A 19,434-nucleotide genomic window follows, 5' to 3' on the forward strand; every position below is an offset into this window, starting at 1 on the left:
GTGTGCGCCAGTATGGCCTACGTGTCTAATGAATGAACAGTATAGGCTTAATATATTCTAGTTACTTGTTTCATTAGGATTTAGTAGATACTATATATATATGCTCTGCCCTACGTACAGTATAAGTACAGTCTGTATACAGACTGTACCTATACTGTACGTAGGGCAGAGCATATATATAGTATCTACTAAATCCTAATGAGACAAGTCATTAATGGAATAATAAGCCTATACTGCGTCCATTCATTACGCCGTAGGCTATATATATATATATTATGTAAACAAGACAAACATCTTTCTCTGGTCTGCATCCCCTTAACAATTGTGTGTATTGAGCCGTACTGTATTGTACCCATTCTGCAATCTGTTAAATAAAGTTTTCATTCATTCATATACAGTACTGTGCGCGCGCGTGTGTGTGTGTGTGCGCGCTGCGGCAGGTGTACCACGAGCTGTACTATATATGATGCCAATACATTAATCTAATCTCATTTTGATGCGTCGCAAGACTCGCAAGGCACTTCCGCCATTCCATTTTCACGTGGCTGCGTCATTAGTTGCCTTATAAGGAGCTCTGGAGGCGTTGTTTTGTATGCAAATGACCTAGACGGGAATGCGCGTTCGTGTTTAAGACATGGTGTCATTCCCCAAGCAGATGTCACAGGTGCGACCGTTTGAGCCACTTAAGACATATTACCAGCGTGTTGAGGACTCAGAGTGAACTTGTCATTGATTCTGTCTCAGTCGGTTCTGTGGTATAATTATGTCCTCATGTAAATATATCCCCCTCCCCTGTGTTCCCTTTACCTGTGCCCCCCCCCCCCCTCTCTGTGGAATAAGACACTCCCCTCCCCTGTGTCCCCATTACCTGTACCCCCCCCCCCCATCTGACCTATCAAATGGGACCACACCCCCTCCTGTTAACTATATAGATCTCCTCTTGAGATCTATCCAGGCTTCTTACCTGGGTAATTTCAGCTGATCACCTGGGGCGAGAGCCTCAGCCATTCTCTCTATGTATTCTATCTGTTTGGTTAATAAACCTTGTTATTATCCAAGCCTCGGTTGACTGAGACATTCTTCATCAGGATATCCACAAATATCCCACAATTGGCGTCTACGAACTTGTGACGGACTTTTTGCGTCCTCCCGGCGTGCTGTATCATTCAACTATACAGAGAAAAGTGAGTATAATAGGATGGTCGACCAAAAATGTATGGAAAGGAATTGAAACCTTCCCGCTTTTCTCTGTGCCAGGTGAATATTACAGAATGTTGTCCAATATTGAGATCATGGCTGAGTAGAATAATGTGCATTAATATATCTGATCTGTATTGAGAATCGTTACCAGGGCGCGCGTGCACCTGGGTCCTTATCAGGAGGTTCTGAAAGGATGGGTTATATGTGCTAGTCCCAAAAAGTTTAGGCACAAAGGTTGTAGTGCTATTCCTGGTCGAGTCGGAGAGCCGACCAAAAGCTAAGGCACACACAGGTTGTTGGATTGCTACCCCTAGTCTAGCTGATGCAGACTAAAAATATAGGCAACAAAATAGATACGTGAGCTTATTATGATGTGATATCCTTGGAAAACGCTACTCTGTTAAAAACGTTCTGTGATTCCTTTGCAAAGAGGCGGGAAGTAGGACCGAGAAGCTGATAGAATCATAATTAGAAATTACCAGAGTAGCGTCATAATATTCATTGTTTCAACCTCAAACTAAGCTCACAATCTCTTCCATTTCCTGAAAACGATGTATTTTGGATTAAATTAACCAATTGATCAATACAGATAGCGGGAAGATGATCACGCGATGTCCTAGTTAGTACATGATTACGCGATGTCCCGGGAGTACGTAAATGTACATTAAACGGGACATCAGTCGCGGAAAGTACATTAAACAGGACGTTAGTCGCGGGTTAAGAGGCCGAGAGTATGATTAAAAGGTATATATAATCTAATATATCGCTGGTAAATTTCGAAGTCAGGTTCGGTCGTTATGATTTTAATAACGATGTGTAGTTAAATCAAGGGATAAATGCCTTGTCGCAGCAGATGCTGGTCGACTAAACGTACAGCGATCCAATACAGTCAGATATACACACACGTTAACTTATATGTATTAATGTTTGTTTGTCTGTTTTAAGTCTCGTTTGTATGTGCACAAGTATTATAGGACCCGTCGCGTTGCTTTATTGAGTCAAGAACCGGCTGCGGATAGCGCGACGAGCATTGAGAGACGAGGTACCGTTATACAAAGAATAACATTGAAGTGCAGTTCACGGGAACAAACTAGGATAGTAATTTCCGGATTCCGCAGAACACCGGCCCACGGGAACGGCCATTTGGGGAAGTATAGTTTTATCGTTTCAGTTTGTTTACGTTTCACATATGCACAGGCGCGTTCATTCGGTAACAAAGCGCTGGTATAGGAATTCCAGGCTATTGAGAGCTCGTGGAAAAATACTGTATGAATTACAAAGCGTTATTTCCGAGGCGAATGAGAACACACGAACGTCGCATGGAGCAATGACGTGACGCTATGCGCGCCGTGAAGTTATTATTTTATATTAAACTATCCATAAGCGAACGTAAAGTGTAATGTACCCAAGGCCAAGGGTGCGTGAAATCCACGTGTAGTATATGTTTTATTTGTATATGTATGTGCGCGCTGCTATTGGAAAATGTTGAGTTGAGGTGGCGAGATGCGGGTTGCTGACGACACGTAACGGATCCAACCCAACAACAACAGCTGTCCCCGGTGAGTATGAAAATCATAATATAGATGCATTGATTGATTGATTGAAAACTTTATTAACAGATTGCAGAATGGGTACAATAAACACAGCTCAATACACAATTGTTAAGGGGATGCAGACCACAGAGAGAGACTTTAGTCTTGTTTACATCAGGGTCCCCCATTTTCAATTTATCAGGACATATTATGACATACATGACATACAGATAGTCAGTACTGCTACATCTGTACATTTATGACATACCAGATTTGCAAATTCAGTACTGGTTGTGATAAAAAAAAGGAGTCAAGAAAAAGGAGTCATTTGACGTAGAAACTGTACATAACTATCATCTCAGTTACAGTAAATTACAACTATCTCAGATCACTTGAGTGTTTATGTTGCTTTAATTTACACATTATAAGTCACATAAAGCTAATTACAATGTCTGTTTCAGAATTATAATACATCTGTGGGCATACCTTGTAGTCCACATAAACAGCGTTAGATTAGGCTTTATAAGCTTTCAATGTTGAAAACTTGGAACACAAACAACATAGATTATGTTTAAAAGTAAGATGTTTAGGTTATATTCACTTGAGTTAATGTGTTTATCTAAAGAACCAATGAAAGATAACTAGCCCTTTCCATTGTAAGACATTTTTAAACATGATTCAAAATGTGTGGTTCCACATTCATATGATGCTTGTGTACATATGCGATATGATTGATAAATGATAACACTATCATTACATCCTAGGACAGGATGGATGAGAAATAGCTGATGTTTTGTTAAGCTCACAGACAATCAAGGAGAACCCACTCAGAATAAAAGAAAAGAGTGGAAAATTAACATGTGTTTGTATTTACAGATCTGGCTCTGAGGCGAGATGCAAAACAGTGCATGACTACACCCAAAGCGTATCACAAAAGACTGAAGCTCCAACAATTTGCATGTCAACCGAGAGACAGTGCAGAGCTGAGAGACAATCGATTGACCATTTGGAACAAATCTGCATCCAAATACCCACATGTAAATTTCTTCAGAGTGGGCACTTGGGAGACAAAACAATGCAAATGCCTAGAGAGGACTCTGACCACACCTAGAGACGACGATAGCAGACACCATTGGATGGGCACTTGAAACCCACAGAGTATGCCTACACTCTGACCACAGACTTGGTGGACCAACAGAGAACCACTTAGTTAAACATGAAATCAGACACAAATGATGATGTTGCAGTCATGAAAGTCTACCTAATTCCCATACTAACAATAACTAACCAGTTGTTTTCATCATCTCTTTTCAAGAGGCACACAAATTAGAGATATGAATTCTGAATAAAACCAAACAAAGTAGAAGTGCCTGAGATGAAAGATCAATGATGAAAACAATTTAACATACTATCCCCCTCCTTCTATTCTCTGCTTAACCACTAACTCCTTGCAAATTTCAAGTACTTTCCACGACTGCAAAATTATCAACCACCAAAATTGCAGCACAATTATCTAAATGTACAAGATATCAACAACATTGATCATTTAGCTGACACTTTTATCCAAAGCGACTCACAGGTTCTGTACGACAGGACATCAGGCAAGGCACACCTCTATCAGCTGAGTAACAATGGTCATCAAAGTGTTGAGTGCTACAGTGTAGATTAGTTTATTAGGACAAATGCATGACAGTAAGGTTAGTTAGGGTTAGATGATAAGAAATGATTGTCAAAATTAACTGGCTACCTAGATTTTATGTTTTTTCCCCATGCTATGCTATGATGAGCCACACTGAGATGTGAAGAACAACCGAGAAGTCATGGCGAGGTAAGTATCTTGAAGAAGCACACCATCGTACGCGGCCTGAGGTAAGATCAACTTCAATTTAAGACCATCAGAATATGAAGACAAGGAGCTATTTTATCTGATTCAAGACTTTGGCCATTCATTTACAAATTTTATTTAAAGCCTAATGCTGTAAGATCTAGTTAGACACAAGATCTGATAAAATTGTAGTGAATGTGACCTTCTTGACGTAAGTTATCACTGCTAATGCAATTGGTTTGCATTTCCTATTGTCAATTAAGTGATTTTAATTTACTATGAATTGAATTAATCCCAAAATGATTTTCCACTTTAGCAGAAAGGCGTTGAATCATTTATGTGAGGAGTTTTCTAAGGCAGTGTTCATCATCCTCAGATCGTGAATTGGTGAGAGGACAGGACGAGTGAGACGACGCGTGACCCGAACGTATTGCGCAGCCTCTCCTCCGCAGACAAGGCTGCCAGCAGCGAGACCTGGATGGCGACAATCCCAGGAGAAGCCCAAGAAATGACACTAGGATTAGTCTGGCGCTTCAAAACAGACTCGCTCCACTATAGACACAAACCCTTGGCTCCAGAGCAAGGAAGGTCGACGGCGATACCGACCACCAGACGGAGTGTGTACAGAACACTCGCCAGACAATATGACCCGTTGGGATGTATTCTACCTTACACCACCAGGGCAAAGATGATTATACGAGCACTATGGGACAAGGACCAGGGCTGGGACGACCCAATACCCGCACACCTTGCCTCAACATGGAGAGAGTGGGAGACGGAACTCCGCTCACTCCCAGGTGTCAATATACGCCGCAGCTACTTCCCATCCACAGTGAGGCCAGAGACATGCGAGATTGAGCTACACGTCTTCAGCGACGCCTCCGAAGTAGCCTACGGATCGGTTGCCTATTTGCGTGCCCAAGAGATGGGAGGAGAGATACACACTGCTTTCATACTGGCCCGCTCAAGAATAGCCCCACGTAAGCAACAATCTATCCCACGTCTAGAGCTCTGCGCAGCCCTCGCAGGAGCGCATCTAGCCACGTTAATCCAACGTGAACTCACCATTCCGGTGCATAGAACAATCTTGTGGTCAGATTCCACGACAGTACTCACATGGATTAAGTCTGATTCATGCAGATACAAAGTCTTCGTGGGAGTCAGAGTCACCGAGATTCAAAAATTAACAGAAGAAGCAAGCTGGAGGTATGTGGATACCAAACACAACCCAGCTGACGTCATCACCCGGGGAATGTTGTTACAAGAGAATGGGATTGTTATATAAACCCCCCCACAATGGTGTGTGTGTTGGTACGGTCCAGCAGGGACCAGGATGTAAGGTACGCTGTTGTGTTATGGGTTGGGATTCAATACAGATGCACAGTGGATACGCTCTAGTCTCCTGTCTCGTTATTTAACACAAACATGGTGTCAGAAGTGGCTATAATTACGTGAGTAATTATACGGATATGGTGCGCTACGGCACAGGAAATCGAGGAAAAGGAGAAGTCGGGGAGTGAAGCAGTGAGCGTTTGCGGCGAGCTAAGCTACAAACAAAAACACAGCATCACCATGGCAACAGCAATACCGCCACCAGATGAGATGAAGATGAGCGGCGATCTCGCAAGTAACTGGGATAATTTCCGATCGGAATTTGAGGACTACATACTGGCAGCGGGATTGAAGGACAAGGTAAAAGAAGTGCAAGCAGCAATCTTGCGACGCGTGATGGGCAGTGAATGTCGCCATATATACAGACATAATTTAGGACTTACGGCAGACCAGGAGAAGGACGTGGCCGTCATCATTCCTGCTTTAGAGGCATATTTTAAGCCAACAAGGAACATTATTTTTGAAAGATATGTGTTTGGGAAATGCAATCAAGATGAAGGGGAACCCATAGATTCATTCATAACAAGGCTGAAGGAGAAGGCGTCTTCTTGTGATTATGGGCAACTCAGAGAGCAGTTGATAAGAGACAAAGTAGTGCTGGGGGTGTGTGATGAGAGTGTGCGCCGTCGTCTACTCAGAGAGAAAGATCTTACACTGGAATCAGCCATTGAGATATGCCGGGCTGCAGAAATGACTGATATTAGAATAAAGGCAATGACACAGGATAGACATCAGACATCAGCAATGATACCAGAGACTGTACATGCGTCAGATGGCCGGCGGCCACGAGTTCTACCCAGGCAGGAACGATCTGACAGGTCTCAATATCAACCTAGGCAGGAACGCTCTGACAGGTCGCAATATCAACCTAGGCAGGAACGTTCTGACAGGTCGCAATATCCACCTAGGCAGGAACGTTCTGACAGGCCTCAATATTACGCGCCAGGCGCGAATTCAAGCGCTGCGTGTAGGTTCTGCGGCACTGCGCACAGGCGCGGACGGGAACAGTGCCCAGCCTATGGCAAGACCTGCCGCATTTGCGCAAAACTCAATCACTTTGCTGTAGTATGCATGCAGAGAGGCCAGGCCACCCGACAGCTACATACAGCAGACATTGACACTGAATACCTTGAGAATATGTACAGTGGGGAGGCAGAGGCTCACATATACACGGTAGAGAGCATAGGGGCAGTTCAGGGAGGTGGAAAAAAATGGTTTGCAAATTTAAAGATTAACGGAGGGTTGCAGAGGTGCCAGTTAGATTCAGGGGCAACCTGTGATGTGATGAGCATAAAAGACATGAGGAGGCTGGGCCCTGGAGCAAGGCTATTGCCCAGCCAAACAAGGTTGGTGCTGTATTCAGGTCAATCAATTCCCTCATTTGGCTTATTCAAAACCGAGTGTGTAGTGAGAGGGAAGACACACAAGCTGACCTTCGAGGTAGTAAGAAGCAGTCAGAGACCCCTTTTGTCAGGTGAAACCAGTGAGCGCCTAGGCTTAATGCGCTTCACCATCCCTGAGGAGCTGTTGATGGTAGGACATAGCAGCTCAGTCCCACTAACCAGGCAGCAGCTTGTCGGTACGTACGATGAGGTTTTCAACGCCCCTGTGGAATCAGTCCCAGGTGAAGTTCATTTTGAGTTGGACAGTAATGTAGCCCCAGTGCAAGCTGCTCCACGTAATGTTCCAGTGGCACTTAGGGAGGCAGTGAAGGCACAATTAGATAAATATGAGAAAGATGGCCACTTGGTTTCAGTGTCGGAGCCAACAGAATGGATCAGCAATATGGTGATTGTCAGACGGCCAGAGAAGCCGATCAGGATATGTATAGACCCAAAGTCATTAAATGTGGCTTTAAGGAGATCTCACTACTTAATGCCGACGCTGGAGGATGTCCTATACAAGCTGCCCAGGGCTCGCATTTTCACTCTTGTGGATGCACGGGATGCTTTCCTACAGTGCAGGCTAGACGAGGAAAGTAGTTACACCACCACATTTTGGACACCTTGGGGCAGGAAGCGTTGGTTAAAGCTGCCATTTGGGGTGTCTGTGGCCCCAGAGATATATCAGCGAAAGCAGCATGAGCTTTTAGCAGGGCTCAGTGGAGTAGAGCCCATCGCAGACGATATACTGGTAGTGGGCTGTGGGGAGACAGAAGAGGAGGCTATACAGGACCATGACACTAAACTGATAGCACTCATGGAGAGGTGCAGAGAGGTTAGGTTGAGGCTAAGTTTGAAGAAACTGCAGTTCAGGCTCAGAGAAGTCAAGTTTCATGGACACATCCTGTCAGCAGAGGGGCTCAGGGCAGACCCAGAGAAGGTCAGGGCGGTCCAAGACATGCCACACCCCACGGACGCCAAGGCGGTGCAGCGGTTTATTGGGTTTGTGACATACCTCGCAAGGTTCATGCCCCGCCTCTCTGAGATATGCGAGCCACTGAGGAGGCTGTTGGACAAGGCCGTCCCATGGCACTGGCTTCCCAAACATGGTGCGGCGATCGAGGAGATCAAGCGTCTGATCACAGTGGCCCCGATCCTGAAATATTACGACGTGACCAAGCCGGTCACCATCCAGAGTGATGCAAGTCAGAAAGGACTTGGCTGCTGTCTGTTCCAGGAGGGTCAGCCAGTAGGGTACGCATCGCGGGCACTGACTCAGACAGAACAGAACTATGCACAGATTGAGAAGGAGTGTCTGAGTATTGTGTTTGCGTGCCAACGTTTTCACTATTATCTGTATGCACGGGGGGAGATTGTGGCGGAAACGGACCACAAGCCACTCATTTCGATATTCAACAAACCCCTCCTCACTGCACCCAAACGGCTCCAGAGCATGCTGCTCACGCTACAGAACTACAACCTCAAGGTCACATACAAGCCAGGCCCGGACATGCACATCAGTGACACATTGAGCAGGGCCACGGCTCCACCACAGAGGACTGACACGGGATACATGAAACACACAGTCTGCAACCTGCAGAGGGCACAAGAGGACACTGAACAGATTAATCAGGCTGATTATCTGAATGTCACCAGCCAGCGGTTGAATCAGATCAGGCAACACACTGGGGGAGATGAAACCCTTCAGTTGCTCAAAGCGGCAGTGCTCCAGGGATGGCCAGATCACCGGGAGGAGACTCCCCTGGCGATCAGAGAGTATTGGTCAATCAGGGACGAGATCAGCGCACAAGATGGGGTGCTCTTCAAAAGTCAGCGAGTCATAGTGCCGAAAACGTTACGGGCAGAGATGTTGAAACGCATACACGCCAGCCATGTAGGAGGAGATGCCTGCTACAGACAGGCCAAAGACACACTGTACTGGCCCAACATGCAGGGTGAAATCAAGGATTACGTGAGCCAGTGTTCAGCGTGTAATGAATATTCTCATGAGCAGCAGCGGGAGACAATGATGTCGCATGCACTCCCAACACGGCCATGGCAGATTGTCAGTATGGATTTGTTCAGACAAGCGGGCAAGGACTTCCTACTCATGGTTGATCATTATTCAGATTTCTGGGAAATAGAGCTACTCCCTGACCTCTCAGCAGACACCGCGGTGTTAAGGTGTAAGGCCCAGTTTGCACGCCACGGGCAGCCTGACCGGGTGGTAACAGACTGTGGATCTCAGTTTGACTGTGAGAAATTTAGAACGTTTGCAAAAGAATGGGATTTCGACCATGTCATGTCCTCGCCCAGGCACCCAAGGTCTAATGGAAAGGCTGAATCGGCGGTGAAAGTTGTGAAAAACCTGTGCAAGAAAGCAGCTAGTGCAGGTAACGACCCATGGTTGGCAATCTTGCAGTGGAGGAACACGCCCACAGAGGGCATGCTCAGCAGCCCAGCGCAGAGACTGATGTCCCGGAGACTGAAGACCCCACTTCCGGTCGCTGACTCGCTCCTGGGCCCCAGCGTGGTCACGGGGGTTCCTGAGAAGCTGCGGGTTAAGCATCAAACGGCCAAGCTGGGTTACGACAAGTCGGCCAGAGATCTGCCCGAGTTGTGTGTCGGCCAGGACATAAGAATGAAGCCCCTGCCTGGAGACAGGACGGGCAAGTGGAGGAGAGGAGTGTGCCTGCAACCGGTGGCCCCCAGATCATACTTGGTGGATGTCGAGGGGACATTCTACCGGCGGAATCGGGTGGACCTGCGACCAGCGGAGGGGGTTGTGACTGGACGCCGCCCGGAGCAACAAAGAGTGCAGCACAGCGGCCCACCTGAGGAGCCACACAGCAGTCCGCCCAGCAGAGGGATGGACAGTAACACGGGCAATGACACTATCACCCAGGAAGTCAGGCCATTCAGGCGGAGCGACCTGTACCAGCCTGTGGTGGACCCTCCACCGGCGCCAGAGTACAGGACGGCCAGTGGTAGGCTGGTGAGAGTGCCACAAAGACTGGACTTATAGAGACTGGTTAATGGGTATGGTATGGTATGGTGTAAAAAAAAAAAAAAAAAAAAAATGGAAAAAATGCACAGAACAGATGGTTAGGGTTTTAAATAAGGACGTTTATGGGGTTTCTTGTAATAATAATAATGTGCACTAAGGGATGCTGTAACTATTGTTATCTAAAAAAAAGGAGATGTTACAAGAGAATGGGATTGTTATATAAACCCCCCCACAATGGTGTGTGTGTTGGTACGGTCCAGCAGGGACCAGGATGTAAGGTACGCTGTTGTGTTATGGGTTGGGATTCAATACAGATGCACAGTGGATACGCTCTAGTCTCCTGTCTCGTTATTTAACACAAACAAATGTCCCTGGATGACCAAACCCATCACCTGCAGATGGGAACCAAAGCCCCGACCATCAAGGTGGATTCCCATGACAAGATTGTCATCCGTGTGAGAGAGAGCGTCCTACTAACTAGCCACTACACCGGCGGGCCCTCGCCCTCCATCAAGTGGTACCGCAATGACGAGGAGAGGACAGCGAAACCAGCACAACACATTCAAAAACGCCCTGACCACCATGTCTCTGGGCCTGATGGGAGCCAAGCGTGAGCACAGTGGCGGATGTGTGGTGGTGATGGAGAGCAGCGCAGACAAGTGACCCTTGACAGGGAATGGACGGCGACCAGTGAATATTCCCGACTGCATCGTCAAGAAGAGACACATAGCAAATGAGACTGTCTTACTGCCACACGACAGGCTCACAGAAACATCAACTGAATGTACGATACGTTCAACACACAGCAGGTCACACAGAAGGACACATCCCCGACCGAGAACAGATGATCAACACTTCACAGCAACTGTCAGATTCACAAACAAGAACTGTAATTTTATAATGACAATGAGAAATGATCACAGAGTCACATTGCAAAATGGTATTGTTAAACAGGGCAGAACCAGTTGGATTGTTCCAAGACACCAAGTTTGTTTTGACCACAGAACAATGCATAACGATTATCATAATCACCTTTTATATTAACCACTAGGTTAACGGTTTTCAATTTTATTTTGACACATTAGCCACTAAGGTAATGTCTATTGTATGTATTTATTTAATTTTTATGTGTTACTGTTTGGCCCTGCCACACGACCGACAGAGAACACCTTGTCAACAACGACGCAACATCATTCAGATTAATACCTTCACAAGCAGGAAACTTTTCACACAATTGTATGTATCTGCAAAACGATGAACTAGGGATGTGATGAAAAGAAATCAATGAGAAAGCATTAACAATGGTTAGTAATAATGAGCTAAAATGTATTGCTGAAGGAAGAAGTGACCACATGATCACATTACATCACATTTGAATTACTTAGGTTACAAAATTGTATTGTCAGACAAGAAAGAATCAGTTGTTTTATTCTCTCATAGAAGAGGACATGTAACGTTGTTTTGCACCTATATGGTGAACCATTGATAGTATATGCACTAGAATTACATACAGAAGCGATGCATAAGACGTTTTATCTCCTCATTTATAGAGAAGAAATGGAGAAAATTGCCTGATTCTAAGTAAAGACCAACAAAACTGAGGCAATCACAGATGAAAGTGACACTCAAACTCAGGGTAAATACAACTGGATCCTAAGTAATTTCATCAAGAATCATCATAAAACGTGCAAAAATATATATATATATTTTTGAACAGTTTCCCATAATCAATCATGTTAGTTTTATTAACCACCAGGTTAACGGTTGTTAAAATGTTTTTGTACACATTAGCCTAATTATGCACACAATTTTGTTTTTTCACCCTGTGCAATCTGACCACACAGACAGTGCATGTATTTAATTGGTTTATTACGATGCCTGTATGCACAACGATCACATTAGCTCCCCAGAATCACGACATGAACGACTGAAGGTATGCCAAGATATTTGCACAGCGATAGCTTCAAATGATTATGTTAATTGTTGTTTGATATCAGAGATGAGGACCACTCATTGATATAGGTATTTTGAGCGATTAATAAAAGAAAAGGGTGATATCTATTCCCACATCTCTGATATCAAAATAACACAGACCGCAGTCCAGTCGATCATGTCATGAATCATGTATGTAAATAATTCTATTAATCATGTATGTAAATAATTCTATTTTAAACTATTATCCCCACTTTTACCTGTTCCAAACAATCCTGGTATATTATACATTAATCTCACCCACATTATAAGAAAGAAAAGTGAGTATTGTGGTATAATTATGTCCTCATGTAAATATATCCCCCTCCCCTGTGTTCCCTTTACCTGTGCCCCCCCCCCCTCTCTGTGGAATAAGACACTCCCCTCCCCTGTGTCCCCATTACCTGTACCCCCCCCCCCCCCATCTGACCTATCAAATGGGACCACACCCCCTCCTGTTAACTATATAGATCTCCTCTTGAGATCTATCCAGGCTTCTTACCTGGGTAATTTCAGCTGATCACCTGGGGCGAGAGCCTCAGCCATTCTCTCTATGTATTCTATCTGTTTGGTTAATAAACCTTGTTATTATCCAAGCCTCGGTTGACTGAGACATTCTTCATCAGGATATCCACAAATATCCCACAGTTCCAACATAAGTCTTCCAAGAGAACTCTTTGGACATTTTTGGGCAATGAGACCCATTGAACACACAACACACACACACACACACTATTCAGCCCTACCTTGTCATGTGTAGCAGGCTGGAAGGTGAATTCAGAGATTGTGTTGAAAGAAACAGAGTCCAGGACAAATTGTTGGACGTCACGCTGTCTGGTTACCTAGCAGCACAACACACCAACACACACCATGACAACACAACGCACACTATTGCAAACCCAACACACATATTATTTACATTTAGTAATTTAGCTGACGCTTTTATCCAAAGCAATTTGCGAGTTCTGTACAACAAGTCAGCAGGAAGGGTACAACTCTGGCAGCTAAGGGTCAGTAACCTTGTTCGTCAAACAGTGTTGAACTTGAGTGCTACAGTCTTGAGTGCATAGTAGTAGAGACATACTAGCATAGTAGGTATTATAGGCACGGTAGATTACTTAGTAGCAAAGTACACAATAGTAAAAGACACCATCACAACATTACACCATAGCCGGATTATACCACTAGGGGACCTCCCTGTCTCTCAGGGGACATACTGTACATTACTAGGGGGCATTCACCTTGTTCACTTAGCCGCCATATTGGTCAAGTCTGATGTAATATGAGGTACGGATGTTGAAGTGCGCCTGTTCACCTTTTTTTTTTTTTATCTACTTTTCCTCCCCATTTTTTCTATTTTTCTCCCGTCCCTAATTTTGTATTGTCCAATTCTACCCTCCCCTGTCTCGAACGCTGTTAGGCCATGCCTCCCACAGGCCGGCTGCAATGTGGACGAAGCCTTGCATCACGTGTCCCCTCCGGTACTCGAGGAGGCAGCCGTCGCATCTTTTCACCTGCACAGCACGATCTCTCAGCGGCGGGGGTCTGCGTGGGAGGGACACGCCGCCCTCGTCACTTCCTGATTCTATTGCGCAGGCGCACCAACCGACCTGTAGGAGTCGCTGTCCACAACATCCGATCCCCACCCACCAGCTTTCCACCCCTAACACTGCCAATTGTGTTAGTATGAACGACCAGCCAAGCTGGTAGCAACGCCGAGAGCTGGGGCTCGAACCCAGCATCTCCTGCGTTGGTGGCGAGCGCCTTGCCCACTGCGCCACCTAGCCGCCTAAGTGCGCCTGTTCACTTCAAGGTTCAAACGCAGCTATAAAAATGCCAATTTAATAACTGAAATAGTCAGAATAACAGTCAGAATAACAAGCTCACGATCACATGGCTCTGATTGATTTTCACCGCCGTAGTTGTCGTGTTTTGAAATACATGCAAGTGAATTAGTCGTCAGCTCATTGAAATATGTTCATTGCAGATCTACGTAAACAAAGATGATAATGATGATAATAATTATTATTATTATAATAATAATAATAATAATAATAATAATAATAATAATAATACACTTTAATTATATAGCACCTTTCATACAAGCAAAAGTGCTTCACAGCAGTAATGTAGACATAAAATAGATAGGGATAAAATGAGCAGAGAATTGATATTATTTAGAACCTCTCGAAAACAAATTTTCAATAGATTTCTGATAACATGAAAAGCTCACATTTGCCTTTCCACAATTACTGACTCTCTTACTGACTCTCTCTCTCTCTCATTCTCTCTCACTCTCTCTCTCTCTCTCTCTCTCTCTCTCTCTCTCTCTCTCTCTCTCTCTCTCTCTCTCTCTGTCTAGCTGTCTCTCTCTCTCTCTCTCTCTCTCTCTCTCTGTCTAGCTGTCTCTCTCTGCGTATGTCTCTCTCTCAATCTCTCTCTCTCTCCCCTCTCCCTCTCAGTTTCCCTCTCTTCCCATCCTCTTTCTCGAGCTGATGTGAGGAATGTCTTGTGTCTAGGATCACACAGAAACCACTGTTAGATGCGTTCACACACACACACACACACACACACACACACACACGCACGCATGCACAACACACACACACACACACACACACACACACACACAGTAACCTTGGCGGCGCTGTCCCAGGTGTGTGTGTGATCTTTATGTGTGGCCAGACAGACGTTCATCTCGGTGCTGCACAGCAGGGTAAAGTGACTCCTCAGCTGCTCATAGATATCGCCATCCATACGCTAGGAGAGACAGAGACAGAGACAGAGACAGAGAGAGAGACAGAGACAGAGACAGAGACAGAGACAGAGACAGAGGCAGAGACAGAGACAGAGACAGAGGCAGAGAGAGAGACAGAGAGTCAAATGGTCTCCTACCACCCTCTGGTGGTCACCCGCAGACGGTGCGGGCCAGCACAGTGGACATGTTGACTAATGTATTGACTTCAGCTCCCTGTTTCTTTCCCCGCCTCCCCTCTCCGGGCCTCTGTTCCCGTCCCCACCCCCCCTCTCCGGGCATCTGCGCCCGTTTTCAACCCCCCTGGCTGCTATGCCCCTCCTGGGTTTTTTCCTTGGCCTTCCGGCCCCAGTTCTCCGTGTCCTCGCCCTGGGTTTTTTCCGGGGTCCCGGCCTCCTGCGTCGCCCGTGGGCGGACGATATTCTCGGGGGTCTGGAAGCCCCCCGTTCGGGGGGAGGTACTGTCACACTCCCAGGTCAGGTCAGACCTGGGAGAGTCAACACCACAGACATGATGTGAACAATGGTCTCCTACCACCCGCTGGTGGTCACCCGCAGACGGTGCGGGCCAGCACAGTGGACATGTTGACTAATGTATTGACTATAATTAATAGTGTGATTAATGTGGTGTCATGGTGTGTGCTGTTGTTGACTTTCCCTTCCCTTGTTTGATGTGGGTTCACTGTTTTGGTTTTGTGTTGCGAGTTTGCTTTAGTGTTTAGTTGTGTTAATTGTTTCTATGTTTTAGACTGGCCTGCCAGGTGTTTTCAATGATGATTAGTATAGGTATTTAAGTGTGTGTCTTCCTCTCCTCGTCGTGGCGTCATTTCCTCCTGTACCCCTTGTTGTCCCCGTGTCGTGCCTGCCTTCCCCGTTGATGCCTAGTTAGTCCTTGCCTGTATACTCCTGTCGTTTTCTTGTTTTCCTTCGTTGTTTGTTAGTAATAGTGTCTTTTATTTGTATTGCACATTGGATCAGAAGTAAACATCCCTTCTTCAAGCATCGCTCCTCGTCTCTGCCTCCGTTCCCTCTCCCTTGTCTGCAAACTGTGTTCTCACCTTCATTTAGCACCCCAAGTGTAACAATTATCAGCCATTAATGTTTCTATTTGGCTCTGTTTGTTGGGTCAATTAATTTTGTTGGGTCAGTGTTGTGTGTCAAATTAAGGGTTGTAACAATGGGTAGGGTCTAATAAAATCTTCTATTTGACTATTTCCTACCAAATGTGTATACATTAAATATGACAAAAAGTAAACATCTTAGCTAAAAGGTTTCTGAAAGAGGAGAAGAATGGAGTGATTTTGATTGTGCTCATGACATGTAGGCCACTCTCTGGTACCAGTCAAGTTGTTGTCCTGTTCCTAAAACAATGATAAATAAATAAAATAAACTAGCGCCCCCTTTGAGCAATTCAACGAGGTACCACCCTATTCCACCCTATCTAACCCTATTCTAACGGAATTAAATATTCTAATTTCAAGGATACAATTATGCAGTGATATAGGTATCAGAAAAGTAAAGCAGTAATATTTTCTGCGTAACCACTAACCATACCTCTGAAACCATACCTTAATGGCTGCGTTCATCGTCATAGACACAGTGAATAAACAACGCTGCACACAGACACCATGAACTTGAATTATCTAACTTTTTTCAACTCGTTTTCGGTTCTTATTTATAAAATAAATAATAAATATTATAATATTATTTATAAAAAAAAATCAAGCGAAATAATACGAGTAGCCAATAGGTAGCACGCACCGGTACTCCATCCTAGAGGCTAATCTTTCCTGTGACAAAATGGCATCCAATGTAATAAAAAACTCATTCAAGGGTACTACGACTATGCTTGCACCTCATGGTACCAAAGCACCTCAAAGGCACTAAAAACTAAATTACAAACATCTCAAAACAAACTGGTCAGACTACTGCTTGACCTGACTCCTAGAACCCACCTCACCCCTGCCCACTTTGACAACCTAGGATGGCTTAGAGTAGACGACAGAGTACAGCAACTTGCAATGGGCCTGGTCTACAAGATACACTACACGACCAAGGTACCCATGTACATGTCAGAATACTTCCCAAAGGTCAGTGAATACCACGATCACAACACCAGAGGGAGCTCCACAAATCATGTTAAACCCAGATTCGGCTCAAACAAGGGACTAAACACGTTTAGCAATTATGCCACATCAATGTGGAACGCCCTACCCAAAGCTGTAAAGGAATGTGAATCACTACCCACTTTCAAAAACACTCTCAAAGAACACCTACGGGAGACTGCAATTCGAAACTGGCCCCTGCAAATGTCCTAACCCAACCCCCTCCAATGTACAGTAAATTACCAAGTATGGCTTTGTCAATATTCCAATGTACATTGTACAGTGTCCCCCACCCACCCCCTACCCCCCAACCCCCACCCCCCCCCCCCACCCCACCCACCCAACCCCACCCCACCTACTCAACCTCCTCCAATGTACAGTTTCTACGTCAAATGTATATACCCTCTTTTCTGGACTCTTTTTGTATCACAAACAGTACTGTATTTGCAAATCTGGTATGTCATAAATGTATAGATGTAGCAGTACTGTCTATCTGTATGTCGTGTGCAGTGATGCCAGTAACGCGTTGCGTTATTGTAATCTGATTACTTTTCCCCGAAAATAGTAATCTAACGCGTTAATCTTTAAAAGCCAGTAATCTGATTGCAGTTACTTGTCCAAGTGGCTGTGCGTTACTATTTCGTTACTATCTCATCATAAATTCATAATGCAGGCGGAATGCAGTATTTTATTTCGTTTTCGACAGTCAAAAATACATTTTGAGCTGTTTTTCTTATTTGGGAGTGACGTGGTGTGGCAGTGAAAGGGTTAAATACAAGAATGTGTCCCGCGGCGTGACTGGACACTCTGTCTGTGAGTGACTCTGCTTTGGTCCAATCACATTCCCCATCCACAGTCTGCGAATCAGAGGCAGAGTAGGGCGGGTCTTCACAGCACGTCATGTGACATATGCGCCAATCGTGTGACAGCAGGGCTCCGTCGTCGGAGAATTCCACCCCAAAACGCTTGGCAAAATTTAAAGTGAAACCGCAAGATGACTTTTGCGGTTTCTGTTCAGAATTCCACCCCAATAGGGATAGGAAACAAAATACTGTCTACCGCTAAAAACAGCACATCCAATTGCATTGAAAGCATCTGGAATCACAACACTAGCCGACGCTTCGACTAGGTACAGGAGGGTTGATGGTGGCAGAGCAAAAGCTCTTATTTGCCAGATTTACAGTTAATTTACATGTTAAAGAGAGACTGATTGTATGTTTATAGAGAGACATTTATAAAAACAATTTAATAGTTACAGTTGATATAATTGAATAGTTCAGCCTGCATTTGTTAGATGTGATACACTGGTTTTGTAAAACCACTGGCTGGCTGCTCTAATGCTGTGAGCATCATAGACTGTTGCTTTACCATACTTGATGGTACAGAAGCTGAAGCACTAGTTTAACAATTTACGTTATGTGCAGAGAAACAAGTTAAAAACAATTTATGCACTTTCAATAAAGCGTTTAAAAAAAACTGTTGGGGGAACGACGACGACTTCGTAACCTAGTTACTTTCAAAGTAACTAAGTTACTCTGATAATCAAGTAATCAGTAAAGTAACTTAGATTACTTTTTAAAGGAGTAATCAGTAATCAGTAATCAGATTACTTTTACAAGTAATCTGTGGCATCACTGGTCGTGTGTCATATATGTTATGATGAATTGAAAATGGAGGACCCTGATGTAAACAAGACGAAAGTCTTTCTCTGGTCTGCATCCCCTTAACAATTGTATGTATTGAGCTGTACTGTACTGTACCCATTCTGCAATCTGTTAATAAAGTTTTCAATCAATCAATCAATACTTATTAGTTTACTTCTCCTTTTGGCAGAGAGGTATGACCGTGGGGTCCAGCTGCAGCGCCGGAGAATCCTCTCACTGGGCAAGCCTGTGGCAGCGCGTGATTTTTTCCCATAACCTATGTGTGTGAAGACGCTCTCTGATTGGCTAGCCGCGTACAGCGAAGACCCTCTCTGATTGGTTTAGCTCCGAAGGGGCTCTTCCGCCTTGTACATATATATTCTCTGCTTCAAAGTGGTTATGCTTTGGCCCTCTTTCGAAGTGGGTTATGCTTAGAGTTAGAGTTAGGGTTAGGGTTAAGGTTAAGGTTAAGGTTAGGGTTAGGGTTAGGGTTTAGGGTTAAGGTTAAGGTTAGGCGGAAGAGACCCTTCGGCGCTAAACCAATCAGAGAGGGTATTCGCTGTACGCGGCTAGCCAATCAGAGAGCGTCTTCGCACACATAGGCTACGTTTAAAAATCACGCG

General features: G+C 44.8%; 1 protein-coding gene across 1 annotated transcript in view; it reads right to left on the bottom strand.

Moving 5' to 3' along the window:
• Nucleotides 1-19,434, bottom strand: part of LOC311242885 (F-BAR and double SH3 domains protein 1-like) — a gene marked incomplete at both ends in the record, with an annotated part of 99,659 nt that overhangs the window by 15,775 nt on the left and 64,450 nt on the right. Inside the window, 2 exons of the mRNA XM_084331949.1 lie at nt 13,056-13,151; nt 14,947-15,069. Of these exons, the coding sequence (XP_084188075.1) occupies nt 13,056-13,151; nt 14,947-15,069 (219 nt within the window). The remainder of the gene's footprint in view (nt 1-13,055; nt 13,152-14,946; nt 15,070-19,434) is intronic.

The sequence above is a fragment of the Notolepis coatsorum genome (assembly GCF_963971535.1).
Source record: "Notolepis coatsorum genome assembly, chromosome: 16".
In the NCBI taxonomy this organism is placed as follows: Eukaryota; Metazoa; Chordata; class Actinopteri; order Aulopiformes; family Paralepididae; genus Notolepis; species Notolepis coatsorum.